Source organism: Natator depressus, chromosome 3, assembly GCF_965152275.1.
Source record: "Natator depressus isolate rNatDep1 chromosome 3, rNatDep2.hap1, whole genome shotgun sequence".
NCBI lineage: Eukaryota > Metazoa > Chordata > Testudines > Cheloniidae > Natator > Natator depressus.
Window position 1 is genome coordinate 44,121,625 of NC_134236.1, and position 19,457 is coordinate 44,141,081.

The window sequence follows — 19,457 nt, forward strand, 5'->3', positions numbered from 1 at the left end:
GAGAGAACTGTTGAAATGATTTAGGGCTTTGGCTCTTCAAATTACTTCCCTTGCTGATCTGCCAAATCCCAAATTTGGTGACTTTTTGGAAATATTAGAAACCATATCCACGTGCCTTTGCCATTTTAATTTCAAAATAAATTTTTGAAGTCAGTTATATTTTAATTTGTGTGTTGTTATAACTGATGTTTGTGTGCAGATTTTGTGATTAGCACATTTAAAACATATTTTGCCTTACCTGATCATTTATTGTCTCCCAGCATCCATGCCTTCCAAAGCTACTTTAGGTACACTGTCTTTGTGGAGACTAGAAGGCAGAACCAGAGCAATCATGCTTTTAGCAATGGGGTAAGCTCCTACTCCTGGGATCTTTTGGGATTTTCCCAAAGTTGCAAAAATACTAATAAATATATTAGATACAGAATCACTGTTCGTCTGGAAGCGGAGACCTTGGTGGGGCATGGGAAGGATAAATATTTTTGAAGGAGAAGTTAAACGTTTATTAGAAACAGGCAAAAATTGCCTTTGCTTCTGAAGGTGTTTTTTCTTCTCTATTTTAGCACAGAATAAATGAATAGCTTTAAAAATGTTTTCTTTTTTTATTCAAACATATCTATCATACTGAATTCATCTCTAGAACAAACAAGTGAAATTTCCATTAAGGCAGTGAACTCCCAGGACCCATTTAAACGTTTCAGAGGGGAATCTATTATCTGGTTTCTCACTGAAGAGAGGCATTGCCCAAAAACCGAGGATGAGAAGAGGTGCCACTTAGTCTGCCTGATCCCATTATGCTGGTGTGACTCCTGGCCAGAAAGGGTTAAGCATCCTGCAAAATAAATGACTCAAATCCAACCCTTAAAGACATAAGGGGAGATAATGTTTGTGTTTTTGTGTATTTACATATATATGGGGAGTGGTCAACAATGTAACCAACAGTCCCTCTCTGTGCTGTATTCTGTTAATTCAGAGATCAAAATGACATCCTGGCATTTAAATGAATTATAAACATGGGATATCGCTGTATTCATCTCTGTTTGAAATGTATAGCAAATCATCTGTGAATGGTGAAGGAACAGGCAATTGCCTTATGTTAATTTGTATAGCTAAGTACCAGTGATGGACCTTCTTCAAAATCACCCTAATTACCTTTTGTTTCCAGAGGGACTACAACCTGTCAAAGAAGGCTTGAAATTGTATAAAAGATGTTTGGGTCCCAATCCTTTGTATCTCAGATCTGCTTAAGCTTCATCAGGGGAAGTTTGAGTCACCAGATTGAGGTCCCAGTTATGCTGGTACTCCCTGAAGGTGATATTGGACATTGGACTATAGCCTATGGACTAAATTCTAAAGGAACTCTTTGCAACTACAAAGCTCACCATCTCTGCTATGTATCTGAACCTCAAGAATTGAACTCATGTCTGTATGTATATTGATCTTTTAACCATACTCTCTCTCTCTTTCTTTTCTTTTTAAATAAATTTTAGTTTAGTTAATAATAATTGGTGTAAGCGTGTATTTGGGTAAGATCTGGAATAACCAATAACCTAGGAGGTAATGTGTCTGATTTTTTGGGATTGGTAGAACCTTTTCTTTTATATGATGAAATAAGATTTTCAGAAATCTTCATCATATTTGTCTTGGGTACCTGAATGGAGTCCGGAGGCAGGGTTAATTCAAGAGAACTGTGTTTTTGTCTTCTGGAAACCAGTGAGGTAATAAAGAAGCTGTTTTCTGCTGGCTTGGTAAATCTAAGTATTGAAAATATCCACCAGTTTTGGGGCTTATCTGCCCCATTCTTTGCAGTTCACCCTAATTGAGAGACCTCAGCTGGCCTCCACTGGGACCCCGGTCACAGCTGGTTATTGCTGAAAGGCAGATCTTCAGAAAACTAGTCTTATTTCTAATTATAGAAATGGAATTTTGAAGGAATTGTAAAATCTGTTTTATTTTGGTTGCATTTTCTCTAAAGGATTTCTCTGACCAGTGACGACTGGATTTTCGTCATCTTCTGGAAAACAGGGATTCTTGTTGGAGTCATTTCTGGATAACTGCAAAGTTTCAACTAATATCCTGTAGTATATTTGGTTAGTGTAGTTGGTTCTTGATTTTCCAAAGCATCCTGGTTAAGAGTCGGGCTGAAGAGAAATGCTTTCATCAACAACTCAGATAAGGCATAGATAGCTCCTATTTCCCCCCACAAAAAAATTCAAATGCAGTCTTCTGGTGTTCTCTCATGGTCCATGAATGAGTTTCTGATTTTTTCCTTTATGTGATAAGATTATATATGCTCCATTCTGACTGATACATTTGGCAATGAGTCTATCTGCTTTTATATGTATTTATAAACTCATACACTTTAAGGTCAGAAGGGACAATCATGATAATCTAGTCTGACCTCCTGCACATTGCAGGCCACAAAACTCACCCACCCTCTCCTGAAATAGACCCCTAATCTCTGTCTGAGTTACTGAAGTCCTCAAATCATGATTAAAAGACTTCAAGTTACAGAGATTTCACCATTTATACTAGTTTAAATCTGCAAAGGACTTGTGCCCCATGCTGCAGAGGAAGGCAAAAAACACCCAAAGTTCTTTGCCAATCTGAGCCAGGGGAAAATTCCTTCCTGACCCCAAATAGGGCAATCAGTTAGCCGCTGAGCATGTGAGCAACACCCACCAGGCAGATACCCGTGAAAATATTCTCTGCAGTAACTCAAAGCCCTCCCCATCTAGTGTCTCATCTCCAGGTGTTGGAGATTTTTGCTACTGGCAGTCACCGATGGGCCACATGCCACTGTAGGCAGTCCTATAATACCATCTTCTCCATAAACTTCAGCTCAGTCTTGGAGCCAGTTAGCTTTTTTCCCCACACTGCTTCCATTGGAAGGCTGTCCCAGAACTTCACTCCTTTTATAGCTAGAAACCATTGCCTAATTTTGAGCCTGAACTTGTTGATGGCTCGTTTATATCCATTTGTTCTTGTGTCCAAATTGGCAGATTTATTACTTGATATGGAGAACTCTAGCTGATTTTTTTTCTACATATTTGAGAAGAAAGGGAGAAATTCCTTGTAAACATTGGTTCATCTTGCTGGTTAATCTTGCTCTCCTTTATCATGTAGATAGACAACATTATAGTCAGAGCTATCATAACCACAATGCAGCAAATTTGATAAGGAGTTCTGAATTTATATGGTGGCTAGATGGATGGCCCTGATTTCCAGTCAAGTGATATGCATGATTCTGTTTTGGAATAACTATTGTCCTCAGGTAATAAGAGATGAGATGTAGTCCCCTTAGGGTATGTCTGTACTGCAAGGTAAGCACAAGCACAGACTCAGGCTCACATTCAGTCTTGAGCCCAAACACCCTTTCCATTTGTACACACATCTCTCAGATTCAGACTTTGGGTCCTAGGACCCTATGGTGGCGGAGGTTTGAGCCACAGTCAAATGGGACCTGGGGTTTGAGCCCTATTGCAGTGCAGATTCAGGCTTAGTCTAAGGGCATTTCCATCTGTAGTGATCACTGCTCTTCAGTATTCTGATAGTTCATAAGAATCTGTTTTCATGGCACTAAGGATTAGAAGACTAGGAATAGTGTTAACGCTGGGAGCTGGGATGCCAGTATAAAAGATAAAAGAATATTTATGGCAGCGTCATGTGAAGTATCATTCAAGAAAAGCCTCTATTTGTGTGAACTTTCCACAGGGCCCATCACAATTGTGACTGAGCCATAGATGCTTTGTAAGAGATTCATAAATTGACTTTGAGTGAGTGAAGAATTTCTTAGATACTTTGTGTGCACATGAAACCTAGTTTGCTCACATCTCTTATTTTAATGAATATCTTGATGAGCGTGATGGTGTTTAGAGAGTCCTAACGATCCATGAACTGGGAATCATTTTGGAATGGCTTGTAAATAATCTATAATCTAGCAGAGTTTGACCAACTATTTTGTTCATTTAGGTGGCTTTTTTCAATAGACACGTAAGATTCTTTCTTTCTCATAGCTATTATTCTGGTAGTTGATGCAAGACCAGTAAAGTGCATGTTTTCATTTGTTTGTTGTTTTCTTTTGGTAAACGCTGGAGCAAGTGGAACTTTTCGGAATAAATAACCAAAAAATAGCAAGTAATAACTGTGCAGTCTCTCTCAGGGACTAGCAATAGGGTTCATGTCTTCAATAGATGCAAGAAATATATGTTTATGCAGACTATGAAAGTAACTACAAAGAATTGTTTCAGTTCTGTATGATAGACTTGCTGGACAATTTCCACTACTCGGCAGTCTAAAGAGGTTTCTCATCTATGGAGGAAGGATTGGCATTTACCACATTTGGAAAATTAATCCTCAGATTAGGCTGATACTAGAAATTTGGTGTGTAGATGGGCCTACTTAAGGAGAAAGGCACCTCTATTCCGAAATCCAGCGAGATAGGTAGGTTCCATCTTCCTTTGAAAAAGCCTGATTGCGTCTCTGGAAACTTAGCAGTCTTGAAAGTAGCTGAAAGTCTTCAAGGGGTTGTAATTGTAGTCTTGTCAGACTATCTACTTTTCTGTTTTGATAGTGTAGATGAGTTACAGATTTGTTTCTTTTTCTGCCATTTTGACTATTGTTCACAGTATTTAGGTGCTGCCATTAACTGCCTAATTTAGCAGTTGGTTTTCCATAAACAGAGTAATTTTGTTGTTGTTGTTCCTTGCTATTGTTTAGGGCCAGGTGCCTGTTGCTAACAGTATAGTTTACTGCTGAGTAAAAAGGTTACTTTCAGTTTGTTTGGTTTTTTTTTTTTAAATTCCCCTCAACATAGAAATAGGAAGGAGAACAGAATGTAGAACACGGATTAAAGTGCTACTCCAGCCACAAAGCTTTCTTTTGCAGGTCAGCCATTTTGAGAAACTGCTTAATGGCAGAGAAATTCTGATGAAATACTTCCAAAAAGAGAAAATATCTTTAACCTCATATCAGAAAAGTCCAGAGAAAGAGCTGATTCAGAAATGTAAGTGAAATCCACTGATTTTTCTGTATTTAAAAAAGTGTAAATATGGGAGGATTGACAACATCCTGTTAATACTAAGGGAACTACAGGATTTATCAAAAGTTCAACCCTGATCTAGAAAGTGATTGGTCTGTTCCTAACAACATAATTTCCCCAGAGACAAAGAACCCACAGTAGACTGGCAGATGTGTCAAATGTATATATTTAATAAAAGGAAATATTAAATAATTTGCATTGGAAAATGTTTACTTTGAAGGTAAATATGGCTGGGCTTTGGCTGAGGCCCTACACACAACACTTTGATAGAAAAATAATTTGGAAAGGTATTGTGAAAAAAATACTTGCCTCTATGTTCTAGGTTGATGACTGCATCTGCAATAATACAAGCAACAATGCTTCTTGGCAGTTAGTGAAAGGAATTATTGTACACACTGAAGGCAGAGTGGACTTAAAATTGTATGTACAAAGGAGTAGGAAATCCATTGTATACCATTTTTTGTCTAGAAGGATCCTATGGGAGTTAATAACTAACCAGAAATTGTTACTTGAAATATTATACAAGAGGTCTGATTCTATCACTTGAGCTCTCATTACTGCTAATGGCAGTTAACAACGAGGAGAAAGCTAATTCTAGGGTATAAGTGGTGCAGGAGGGAAATAAATGCCATATAAGAAATATTTCCAGGTTTGTTTTGGTTTTTTGAAGTTACTCTTGCAGTTTGATTTTACATATCTGAATCTCATCCACACCATCACAGAATCAGAAAAGTACACAGGAGTGCAACAAACTAAGAAGTATTCCTTAGTAGACATTAACAAGAAATTCGCCTTAGAGGGGAATGTGTTTCTGTGGTGGATGATATGATCTGTGCCCTGATTCTCTACCACATTACATCTTGTGTAATGTTTAAACTTGGGTAGGTGTATAAAATGCTACCAAAGTAAGAGAGGGTGTAAAATGTTACCAAAGTAAAAGCAGGTGAGAGTCAACTTCCATATAGATAATTTCTATGTCAATTTAAATTACAAATCACTATGATGTCCTTTTAGATAACAAGATTTGGAAGAAGCTATTAGGTAGTGAGCAGGCCACCAGTGGCACCTATGTAACTGCAAATCACAGTGATATCAAGGCACAACGTCTATAACTGAGCAAAGGACTTTCTGCCACCTTGCACTTGGTGCCTGCTGGGATCTATAGAAGGAAAGAATGTGTGAACCCTAACATCCCTAGTAGGCAGACACTCACTGGGGTATGGGGAGCTTATATAGAGGAAAGGAGATTAATATCTGAAGTAGCAGGTGGGATCATTTTGTTTGTTTGTTTTCTAAGAACTAGTAATGTTAGCTGGGCAGTTTGGGACAGGCTACACAGAAGGGAAAACAAAGACAAATGAAATCATGTAAAACCTCAGTGAATCTAGGGTCAGTTCTTCCAGGTTGCAAGGGAATGAAGGAGAAGTGTTATAATTTTGACAGAGAAATTTGGAAATGTTAATAAAAAACCCACAAATATTTTGGAACCATCACCTGTGCATAATTTTAGCCTATGTAGCCATATGATATTCCTATTCTTAACCTCTGGCTCCCTTCCCCGTTTCCCTCCTATTGTTTGCTATACTTGTTGCATCCTCTCTTTAATTAGACTAAGCTATTTGGAGCAAAGACTATGTCTGCTATTTGGCCATCGCCTATCAAAATGGGGATCCAATCCTGACTGAGGTCCTTTGGCTGCCATTGTAATATTAATTATTATTGTTATAATAATCACCATCAAGATTCCATATTATTTTTAAAGAATTGTTTAAACTTTACCCTCTATTTTTTCTCTTTGACTTATTTTATTGTGTACAGTATTGTTCAACAAAAACTGTATATTCTTGGAGATTTTATAAAAAAAATTACATAAAGTTAAGCTCAATTTGCATAAAGTGAGCTAAGTATTTTATAAGTCAATGATCTGTACACCAGCAATACTAAATTCCATTATGAAGTATAAATTTCTAACAGAACTCAGTCTCAGCCATTTCTTGAGTTCTCAATACATTAAAGCATTTTTCCCCTTGGACTGACTGACCTTTCATTGATTTTGTAAGTATTCTTCCTCTTGTACAGAGACAGACTGAGTTTGACAGTAATGCTCTATTCTTCACAGGTGACAAATTACCTATGCTATTTGTATACTTAATTGCACCCATATGGCATGCTGACACTCTGAAACGTTGCCGTTGATGCTGCTATATGCAACTAGTGTCCACAGATATCCTCAGTTCAGCTTGGCTCTATTTTTACTTTGAGTCTCATTGTACCAACTTCCTAGGTACTCAACTAACCGGAACATAAAAAATGACATACTCCAAAACCACTAAAAATCCTTCCCTCCACATCCTACAAACCCTAAAAAACAAACCAACTAACAAACAAAAAAAAACCCCCCATACTCTTAGAATCATAGAATCATAGAATATCAGGGTTGGAAGGGACCTCAGGAGGTCATCTAGTCCCCTGCTCAAAGCAGGACCGATCCCCAATTAAATCATCCCAGCCAGGGCTTTGTCAAGCCTGACCTTAAAAACTTCTAAGGAAGGAGATTCCACCACCTCCCTAGGTAATGCATTCCAGTGTTTCACCACCCTGCTAATGAAAACGTTTTTCCTAATATAAAACCTAAATCTCCCCCACTGCAACTTGAGACCATTACTCCTTGTCCTGTCATCCGCTACCACTGAGAATAGTCTAGATCCATCCTCTTTGGAACCACCTTTCAGGTAGTTGAAAGCAGCTATCAAATCTCCCCTCCTTCTTCTCTTCTGTAAACTAAACAATCCCAGTTCCCTCAGCCTCTCCTCGTAAGTCATGTTTTCCAGTTCCCTAATCATTTTTGTTGCCCTCCGCTGGACTCTTTCCAATTTTTCCATATCCTTCTTGTAGTGTGGGGCCCAAAACTGGACACATACTCCAGATGAGGCCTCACCAATGTCAAATAGAGGGAAACGATCACGTCCCTCGATCTGCTGGCTATGCCCCTACTTATACATCCCAGAATGCCATTGGCCTTCTTGGCTACTAGGGCACACTGTTGACTCATATCCAGCTTCTCGTCCACTGTAACCCCTAGGTCCTTTTCTGCAGAACTGCTGCCTAGCCATTCGGTTCCTAGTCTGTAGCGATGCATTGGATTCTTCCGTCCTAAGTGCAGGACTCTGCACTTGTCCTTGTTGAACCTCATCAGATTTCTTTTGGCCCAATCCTCCAATTTATCTAGGTCCCTCTGTATCCTATCCCTACCCTCCAGCGTATCTACCACTCCTCCCAGTTTAGTGTCATCTGCAAACTTGCTGAGGGTGCAATCCACACCATCCTCCAGATCGTTAATGAAGATATTGAACAAAACCGGCCCCAGGACCAACCCTTGGGGCACTCCGCTTGATACTGGCTGCCAACGAGACGCGGAGCCATTGATCACTATCCATTGAGCCCTACAATCTAGCCAATTTTCTACCCACCTTGTAGTGCATTCATCCAGCCCATACTTCTTTAACTTGCTGACAAGAATACTGTGGGAGACCATGTCAAAAGCTTTGCTAAAGTCAAGGAACACGACGTCCACTGCTTTCCCTTCATCCACAGAACCAGTTATCTCATCATAGAAGGCAATTAGATTAGTCAGGCATGACTTGCCCTTGGTGAATCCATGCTGACTGTTCCTGATCACTTTCCTCTCCTCTAAGTGCTTCAGAATTGATTCCTTGAGGACCTGCTCCATGATTTTTCCGGGGACTGAGGTGAGGCTGACTGGCCTGTAGTTCCCAGGATCCTCCTTCTTCCCTTTTTTAAAGATGGGCACTACATTAGCCTTTTTCCAGTCGTCCGGGACTTCCCTGGATCGCCATGAGTTTTCAAAGATAATGGACAAGGGTCTCACTTTGACCCTTTCTACATACTATAAAAAATAAGATTTAAAACTAAAATGTGTTTCCCAGCTATGTGCAGGGGAAAAAAAGAAGCTTGGCTGTTCTTTAACAATTAGGAAGGCTGAGATTGTTTTTTAAACCTCCATTAGTTTTCTAAACTGTGCATGAAGAGAAGAAAAGGATCAGGGATTATATAAAAATATCTTTGTGATGGAACATAGGAGGTAATCATAGCAGTTTTATGAATTCAAGTGCAGAAAACTGATTTTTATTTTTACTTTATTTTATGGAAAACTAGTACATGAAGACATTGTTCCTTTTTCAGATAGATGACTTAATGTGCTGGGTTTTGGCTCACCAACTCCTGATTTCATACTACTGGCACCAAGCAAACAAAATTGTTCATCATTCTGTATCACTGAAGTCAGAAAAGGGTTTATGATGTGACAGAATTAGTAAAGCCATGAAACTAAAGTTTAATAAAGCACATCCAAGAGTTTTGGAGGACTAATCCCACCAAAAAGTGTAAAAGCACTGCAGGCCGATGTGTTGGTTCATGAAATATTAAGAGCACAGGAGAGAGCCTCACTCCAATCTCAGGCTTGGTGCCTGGCACTATAGTGGGCCCTAGCAAAAAGGAGGAGAAATTACAAGAAAAGTTCTCCTCAGTCCCTGCAGCCCTGGGCAGCAACATGCTTGTTGCAAATAGAATCTTCAAAGAATTTAGCTGCCAGCCTCTACTGAACATGCAAAACAGAGATAGAGACTTATAACTTGGCCAGAATTGGGTGGACAGTAAAAGTCACCACTCTCATCTCCAAGTAACCCTGACCCCCTTTCCCCCCACACACAACTTTAAGTCACTGCTCCAAACCTTCTTAATGAAACTGTTATACAAAATTTTAACACTGGCAAAACAACATAAGTTTCCCTAACCTCATTCTCGGAATGGGTGAAGTGTTTTTGATTAAACTTTCTGGCTCTAAAAAACAGAGAAAATGGACTTTGGAAAATATAAGCAAAAATAGATGCCAAAATGACTTTCTACCACCTGAGGGACAAAAGAGAAATCTGAAATCTGAGGAAGGTTCATCCTTCAACCAAAGGGGTTGAAATCTTTGGAACTGAGTATATAGGTAAGAAATCTGCTTAGATCGATTGTAACTTGCTGAAGTTAAGTTGTAGTCATTAGAAAGCCATTATTTGTAACCTTTCATAGCTCCTTCATTCTTACCTGAAATCACTTAAACATATGTGGTTTGTTAATAAACTTCTTCTTCTTTTATTACAGAAACCACCTCAGTGCTGTTATATAGAAATGGAAGTCTTTAGCTAACCTAACAGGCTGTTTGGGCTCAGTCTCTTTGGATGCAGCAAACTTAATAACTTCTGTGACAGTCCACTAAGAGTGACTGAACACTGCAGAAAGATGTTTCTGGGGAACTCAGGAACTTGCGTTCCCTGATTGCTACCTGCAGAGCAAGGTTTGGACTGGCAGAGTCCTGAAGTGTTTGCTGGAAAGGCAGACAAGCTGCTGTGCCAGGAAGTTGAGACCTAGGTTAGCTACAGCAAAGCTCACTCTTGCTGAGGTGGAGTGGTAACAGATGGCTCACAGTTCTGGGTGACCTGAGCAATAGGTCACAATGATACACTAGGAAAATCATTATCTGAATGACCAAACTATGGTATGAATTGTACATTAGGGACAGCTTTGCAGATTGTCATTACAATGGATAGGTCATCTCCAAAGGCAGCTGGCAGCCTATTTCTTCCCATGCATCACTTTCTGTACAAGTCTTCTGGGGTCAGGGAGGGAGGTCATCCAATCCCAGTCCCTCCTTGTAGCCCTTTCCACTGGAGGGCTGAACAGGCATCTTGCTCTATTTCTTTCCCCACACCCTAGAATTAGCTAGCATTTATGAATTTTGCAGTGAGGGTAAGCAATTAAGTGGGCACTTCATTCCCTCCCCCTCCAATTCCAGTAGTTGGGTTGGGATTTGGTAACTTTTGGGGAGCTAGCTTGTTTGTATGTTTACAGAAGATAACTTGTGTGGTAAGGAAAGACTCAAAAGGCTTAGAGGTTTAGTTTGGGTTCAGATAAGCACTTATTTTGCATAATTAGCCGATCAAGACTCTAAACCTAGTGATCTTTCATCACTACGAGAAAGAGGTAGACATGCCCATGAATTTTTGTAGGTGATATTTTAAAGAGACGTTCATAAAGATTTGGCCCTTAGGCTGCCCAGAGAAACCTGTTCAGCACAAGGCCCTGGCATTATATTTAAAGAGCTTATAAATAAAACCACTCTAATGGAAGCTTCACTGTAAGCTGCCTCATTCCCTCAGAAATCATAAAAAGCTTGAAAGGCACTGTTCAAATCTTTTATTTCAAAAGGAGGTATTAACACCAACTAATAGAAAGTTTTGATGATAAAATTACTTTGACATTTTGATATTAGCCCCTTCAATTATGATGAAACAATCAGTAACTGTGTCTATAATGCACTAAGACTAGTCCCTTTATATCCCCCTATTTTAAAACAAAATGGAGCAAATTCACAGTGCATGTTAAATATACAGTATTTGACAGGATATGATGCAAGTATAACTACACAAATACTGTCATAATAAAAACTTGGGGATCAAACTAATTATTTTCTATTCTGTAGATTTAATAAGCACTGTAACATCCTAAAGAAAATGCAATTCCATTATATTTTAACCTACCTATGTTTCTACTACCAATTTATTTTAATCAGTTATTATTCATTTCCTGTCTTAACCAGATGTTGGTGGTGGTGCAAGTTATGTTAAACCACTGTAATCATAAGGCAGAGGCATTTCAGTGCTATATAGAATGAGTTATATATAAAAATGTTACTCCTGAATGCTTGAAAAACTAAGACACGAAGCAGAATTGGTGGGGCACCCATAAGCTTGCTCAGCTCAACAGTCAGATATCAAAGCTGATCCCAATTGTTTTTCCGGAATCCCCCAAATATGAGGATACTAAGAATATTGATTCAAACCCAGATATTACACATATTAAGGAAAAATATTTGGTTTCAGGGCAATCCCCAATTATTAGTATTAGAAGACAAGTCATTCAGACAGCCTTTCCTGGGGATTTCACCTTGATGTGGTAGGAAGTCTTGTGTGTTCCCAAGACCCTGAGAGATATGCCAGTGGGAGTTTTAATTCCTAGTAGGGCCACCTAAGTCAGAGAGCTCAAAGGGTATGGGCCAGACAAAAAGCAGTCCACTTGTCCTTCAGCTTGGAAGTTCAGTGATAGGTGAACAACCTAAGCTCATAAAAAACACAACAAGGTGGCCATTCCAGCAAACAGCATGATAGGTGGGGATGCTGGAGCCTCTTTTGTGCCCTAAACCATGTTGGACAGCATGGGAAGGACTCAGGTTATTCAGACATAGATAATAGTTCAGGTGTTTCAGAATTTATTTGGGGTCGGTGTCTTTTTGGGTGTGCCCCACATTTTAACAACTGTGCCTTTGAAAAGAACTGTTTGAAGGAAAGATTTTTCTCCCTTCCTATAATCTCTAGAAAGATCAGTTACACTGGGCTGTGTGGTATACATTTCATGATTTGAATGCAAGGCGCTCTGTGTAGTTCAAATGTTCCTGGTGTTAACTAATTAAGGAGTTTTGATGTAGAAGGAAGAGACTTCTGCTGTTACCTCATATGCTGACAGCACAAAGGCACCACACTAAACATAAGAACAATCATTTTATGGAGGGGAGTGAGGGGAGGAAAGAAGTGCAGCTGCTTTTCATCCAGGATGCATGATGCTGCTCAGAAGTTGGAAGCCTCATACAAATGAGCAGACCCTTTCTGCTTTTTTCTGTAACACTCACTACCATGCTATGTAAGTGCTTCCTAGGGAAATTAGATTTGCATAATAAGATCACTAGTAGACTTCTTGGACTCATCTTCTCCCTGCCTTGCTATAGGAATTCTGCTTGTGACATACATCTATTCTTTAAAAAATACTTTACGTTCATTCTTTATGGTAGGAAAGGTTTATAAATGCCCTAAAAGTTGTCAGATACAGTAAAATCCTATTAACCAAAAGCCCCTTTATATCTAGCTCTTACACTCCACATCCCAAGCTTTGAAACAAAAATTAGCAGTTTTCATATGTATTCATGGCTAATTTATTTATCTCAGATATTTTTGTACTTTATATTAAACTCAAAATTTCAGTTTGAACTTTTAACATTCTATTTTCACCTGTTTATGACTCAAATCGTGGATGTATATAGTTTAAAAAATGGTTACCTAACTCGCAGTAACTGTTCTTCAAGATAAGTTGTGCACAAATATATTCCTGTGTTGGTGTATGTATACCCAATGTACTCCAGTTGGAGACTTTTGTCAGCAGTATCACTAGGCGGTGGTACCACCCCTCTCTATTCATGCTCAGAGCCAAGGGCATAAAAAGGCCGTGGCTGCTGTCTCCTTCTCCATTCCTTTGCACTGTCATCTAAGTAATATCCAAAGTAGTGGGGGAGGTGAGAGGATCGTGGAATGTATATGTGCACAACACATCTCAAAGAACAACGGTTACTGTAGAGGTAACTGTTTTTTCTCATTTGAGAGACTGTGCACATATATCTTCCACCGTAGCTGACTCACCAGAGTTCCCTTACAGGTGGTGGGACTTTGCATTATTTTAAAAAAGAGATTACACCACTGATTTGCTAAAATTGGCATAAACTCAGGAATCTTGAGACATGATACAGTGTCTGGCTGACAAAGTTTTCTTTTACTCAATTACTTTTTTGTGGTAAGATTTATTTATACTTTATTGTTTTTAAATTTCTCTTTTGGCTTTGTGTACATGAATTCTTGAGCTTCTGTTCAGTGATATGGTTTCAGACTTTTGATCTAATAGGCATACTTCATGCAAACCATATTTCTGAGTCACTAATTTTAATATATATAGAACATAGAAAACCAATGTGAATTCTAGTAAATATCAAACCATAACTATTTAAGAAGTGTACTTACACATACAACACTGTTCTGGTGTCTCCCACTTTCCCAGCATCCCCTACAGTCAGGGTGTCATATCCTCTTTCCAGTTCAAACTCTTCAAAAGCTAGCTTTATGACCTATTAGAATGAAAAGATACATATTTAATTAAATTATATCCTACAGATTAGATGATTTATAATATGTTTAACAAATGCTTTAGCTTCTGGAGTCAAACCCTAAAGTCCTCACTCCCATCGACTTCCACAATTGTTGTTTAAATTTGACCAAGACCTACAGAAAAATAAACTGAAAATAAAAATTTTCATGTTGTCTAATAACAAGAAAGAAGTCTTCAGATAAAGGTATTAAGGGTAGCAACATCCTTTGATAGTTTTTAAAGTTAATAAATAAAAATAGCACTTTATTTTAGTTATTATTATTATATACTGATATTGATATTTTGGCAATGGAAAAGTATAATAATATACAGTGACATAAAAGAAAGCCATTCTAAAGTATAGAGTGCAATAAATATCATTATATCTACACGTTTTTGGAAACTATAAATATGAAAATCTCAGAAATACCTTACAGAATATTTTCCATTTCAGTTGAAATATAAAATAAAACAGGAGATGAGGATGAACTATTAAAGATTGTCCACTTCATGAGAGAGCGAGGTAAGGGATGGTACATGTACATCAGTAAGAGAAATCTAAGAACTCCTTAACTACTGTCTATAAATTTGTTAACACAGAAGATATTGTGAAGAAATTGATTTTACTTAGTATTCAATATAAACTTTCCATGAATTCTAATCGTAATGAAAGAAAAAAAAAGTGTTCCCTCCAAAAAATTTCATATATTTACTGTATTCCATTGAAAATCATAGTATGAAGTACAGAAATGTTCTTTTCATAAAGCTCCACAAAAAAATATGAGTCCAGAATTAGGACCTTATTACAGCTCTGTGTCAGTCTGCTGCAGTCACTAATATTACTCCTTTTACTTCCTGTATCTATATATCAGGTTTTCAGCAGATAGTCTGTCTCAATAAGTTATTCATTGTGTCCTTATCTTGTTGATGATTGGTTACACCAGGACAACCTGTGATTCAATTTCCATGAAAATTTGTTTACAGGAGGGTGCTCTTTTTGCTTATGTTTTGGGACTAACAACAGTATTGGGGCCAGATCCTGGCTCCAATAGGTGCAGATTCCATGAGTGCTCCAGGGCACCCACTGGCAGCCCCACTATCAGAACCTCTCCCTCCCCACAGTGCGTCCTGCCTGCCGGCAGGCCCTGCACATGGATCAATGCCCCCCTCCACCCCCCCGGCACTTTGGGAAGTCAGCACCTGTGCTGGGTCCTGCAACAGCCATTTTGTGCCACTATTCTGGCAAAAGCAGCTAAAAAGCTGATGGCTTTGATCTCCTGAGTATTCTCCCTACATGACAGAGCCACTCCTCAATGAGGCTTGGGAAAACTCTCCCTCCTCCCACTAGGATCTAAATATTGATTAAAAAAGTTAACCAGTTAAACGATTAAAATTATATCATTTAACTGGTTAACCATTAACTGAGGTTGCTCTGGCCAACCTGGCATGGCAGGGGCTGGGGCTAGGGTTCCTCCTGCCAGCTGGTGCGGGTCAGCTGGGGCCACTCTGGGGCTGGGAGGGAGGGGGTGAGGTCCAGCCGGTGCAGCACGGCCAGGGCTGGGGTTGCTCCGGCCGGCTGGTATGGTGCGGCCGGGCTGGGATCCTGCAGGCCCAGCTCGGACTGGGGTCCCGCAGGTTGGCTGGCACAGCACAGCCAGGGCTGGGGTCCCTCTGGCCGGCTAGCCTGACGTGGCTGGGACTGCTCTGGCCAGCCCGGCTGGGGCTGGAGTCCCTCCCACCATGCCGGCATGGCCAGTGCTGGGGTCCCTCCCGCTGCTGTGTGGCCACTGGTGTTAATGGTTAAGGTTGGTTAACAGTAAGCCTATGCTAACTTGTTAACCTTTTACATTCCTACCTTCCACCTATCTCCCATTGTTTCCTGGCCTCATGTAGGTAAGGAAACAGACTCCTCTGACTTTGCCCATCATATCCTATTCTTTGCTATGTGGCTAGATAGCTGAGATCACCACAAGGTGCACCCTCAGAGAACTCAATGGCAGGCCTGATAATTTCAGGTATAGCAAATACTCTAGGATATCTTGGATATCTTGTGAGTGCTCCCTGGCCTTGTGCATGGGCCTGCACTCTTAGTCTGCGGTGACCTCTATTGGAGGTTTCTCATGTCAGTTTTCAATGACTCAGCACTCCAGCCGAGTCACACACACAGTCTGTATGCGAAACAAAACAGATCCCTTCTGGGATATACAGTACAACAAGGGCCCATCCCAGTACCCATCCATTGTTCAGTGTCTGTAGCCCTTCTCAGGCTCAGTCTTTAAAACTCCTGGCTCTGGTATGGGGCCACACCCCCAGAGCTTCCTCCCTGGAGACACTGTCCTCACCTGCTCTGGGCCTTTCTGGTCCCAGCTCTCCAGCTGGGCCACTAAACCATCTGATCCCCTTCTGGAGGTATTTACTGTTCAATATTCAGCCTCTTCTCAACTCCACTTTCCTAGTAGCTGGTGGGAGGAGCCAGGCCCACCCACTACTCCAGGTCCCAGGCCCACCCACTATTCCAGGTCATGCAGGGTTCAGCCCCACTGTTAGGGACTGAACCCTGCATGATGGGCAGTGCTATAAGAGTCCAGAGAATGCTACACCACAGTGCTATGCATCACAATTTTTTTATAAAAAACTAAGTAAACCAACGAAGAGCTCTAAACTGTGAGTACTAACTATTAAGACTATGTACAGGGTAAGGCCCAGAAACACAACTGTGATGCAGAGAAGAAAAACTGCCAGGAGGAGACTCACACACAGGGGTCTCCAACTAAGGCTCTTTGTGGCAAGAAGGAACTGATCAGGGAGGCACCATCCTTATATAGCCACAGGAGGACCAAGAGGAGATATACAACACATATGGTGCCCCGGTGGGCACCGTTATAGGAAAAAAGTCTCCAACTGCAGTGCACTTGCCATGAATGCCCATAAGTGGAATACACATCTGCAACAACTCAAAGAAGAATAATCCTCTACTGTTTTCATCTGATGCTTCAGATTGTTTACTTGGAAGGTCAATTTGTCATCCCTGTTATTTATATTGATCAAACAAGTTTTATCATTTTGATTTTCAAGCATGTTTTCTACCATTGCTCAGATGGACTTTTCTTACTCATGTTGTGTCTTGTCTCTGCACTGTGTGGGTTTCAGTGGGAGCAGGCTGTGTGTTAAAGCCCGAAGGCAAAGAAAACTTTTGCTTTTGAATTTGTGCATTTTTACCTAGTCAAGAATCTTTCTGTAAAAGAACTTTGGTAGATAGAGACTTTCCTCTTAGGGATGCTGAACTCCTGTATAGAATTTATATGACAATCTACATCAACGTGCTAGAAGATAAGCCACTTCAGCAATATGTATACAGGAAATAAATCAGACATTTATTTATTTTATTTGGACTTCTGAATACCTGCACCAAGATGTGCATTTGCCTTTCTGAGTAAACATGTTATCCTGTCACTGAAACACCTCTTTCTTCAACTCTCTTGCTATTACAGTTGCCCACCTTCATCATGTCTGAAACCAGACTGTGAACTCTTTGGGACCAGGGCTGTATCTTCCTATTTGTACTAGTGGTACCTAGTACTCTTTTGGGTGCTATACAAACAATAATAATAGTAAGAAACCTCCATGAAAATTAATCCAGCTTGTTTCTTGGCAAATTCTGCCCTCTGTAAGTATTGCTACATAATTTTCTCCCTCAAACAATTGCACTGGCTTCTGTTGTAGTGAAAAAGCTCTCTTTTGTGGCTCCAGACATGAATAGTGTCTCATTGGGCTAAAGAACTTTTTATGTATTTTTCTAAAATGAATTATTGTGTATGGAATATACTAAGTTAAATAACTCAGTTATAAAAAAGATGTAAAAAAACAACACCACTAAGACAACAGCATTATAGACCAATATACTTCAGCGTTGCTTTTTAAGAAGAAAGCCATTTTAAATGTACAGAACCAAATACCCATATCTGAATGCTCCCCCAGAATTCAATTGTTATGCTGATTTATAATTCAAAATAACTAATGCAGTTTGTTTAAAATACTGAGTTTAAATATGCCCCTGGACTAATACTCTGTATATTGAATTTCAAGATGGAGTGACTATTTACAGATGAGTTACACACCATTAAAAATACAGGGGATTAATGGAATCCCTCACATAACCTTAAGTATAGTGGTGCCAGCAGGCCTAGCTCTTAAAAGAAATCATTATATGACCAAACCATATGCAAAATTATTTTGGCAATATGTCAGCATTCCAGTTCAATGATCTATTGCATACAATATGCGCCTTTTATAGCCTGTATTTGTAAATCTGCTGTATGCAGAGATAAAGTGTACTTCACTACACTGCATTATGTTTCAATAACCAGTAGCATTATAGGCACTACCATGAAGGTTGAATAATACATGTTCCCACCTGCTCCTAGCTGCACCCTCTAATGTCCCTAGGTTATAACAATGATTAACATGCCAAATTTTCATTTCTAAGTCAAGAAAAAATAAAGACAAGGAACAATATGAGAAGCATGCAGAAGCATAAAAGTATAACTGTTCTCCTTGACAATAAAAAACCTAGCTTCACATAAATCAGCTTTAAAGCAACAGTAATTAAAGTCTTATTTACCAAAAGAGCGATGACTGAATATATTCTTAAAGTAGTAATGAATCATATATATGCTACATTTTGTTACATATTGTTTTATTTACATTCCAGTTTACAAATCAGCTATGAATATTTTTAATAGAGTAAATTATACAAAAATAATAGGGTTTAATCCATAATAAGAAGCACAGAATCCCAGTAATTGTGAAGATTATTCATAGGGAAAACACAGTGGACCTGATCACCTATGACAGTAAGGTCAGAAAATTGAAATCCAGTATTCTTTTTTAAGATAATTTCTTCTATACTCATAAAAATGAAGGTCAAGGAGAAAGCATGATGCAGTGGATCCAAGTAGATATAGAGTCAAGAGATTTATGCTATGTTCCTTGGGCTGTCACTGACTCACTGTGTTAACTTGGACAATACATTTACCCTATTAGCAGTTTCATTTGTACAATGAAGATAATGATGGTCATTGATCTTTGTCCAAAATTTTGAGATTTATATGTGAAAAATAATGTAATTATATTTAGCACTTAAGTATCTATATTTTTTCATCAACACTAGTATCTGAATGCCTCTCACATACTTAAAATAATAATAAGCAAAACCCCACCAACAACATTACTCTCCGTCTTCTCCTTCCTACGTTGTAAGTGAAGTGGATTCGTTTTGAGGAGGGGGTTGTAGTACTGGGGCATGGGGGTAATGTTCTTGTATGTGCACACATATACAATGTATGTATTGAAAAAATGTTATTTCAAAGAGATTGCACCAATACAATCA

General features: G+C 39.2%; 1 protein-coding gene across 1 annotated transcript in view; it reads right to left on the bottom strand.

Annotated features, from left to right (window-relative positions):
- Window positions 1–19,457, bottom strand: part of CSMD1 (CUB and Sushi multiple domains 1) — a 1,960,312-nt gene that overhangs the window by 572,578 nt on the left and 1,368,277 nt on the right. The window contains exon 11 of the mRNA XM_074947791.1: window positions 13,945–14,048. Coding sequence (XP_074803892.1) covers window positions 13,945–14,048 — 104 coding nt within the window. The remainder of the gene's footprint in view (window positions 1–13,944; window positions 14,049–19,457) is intronic.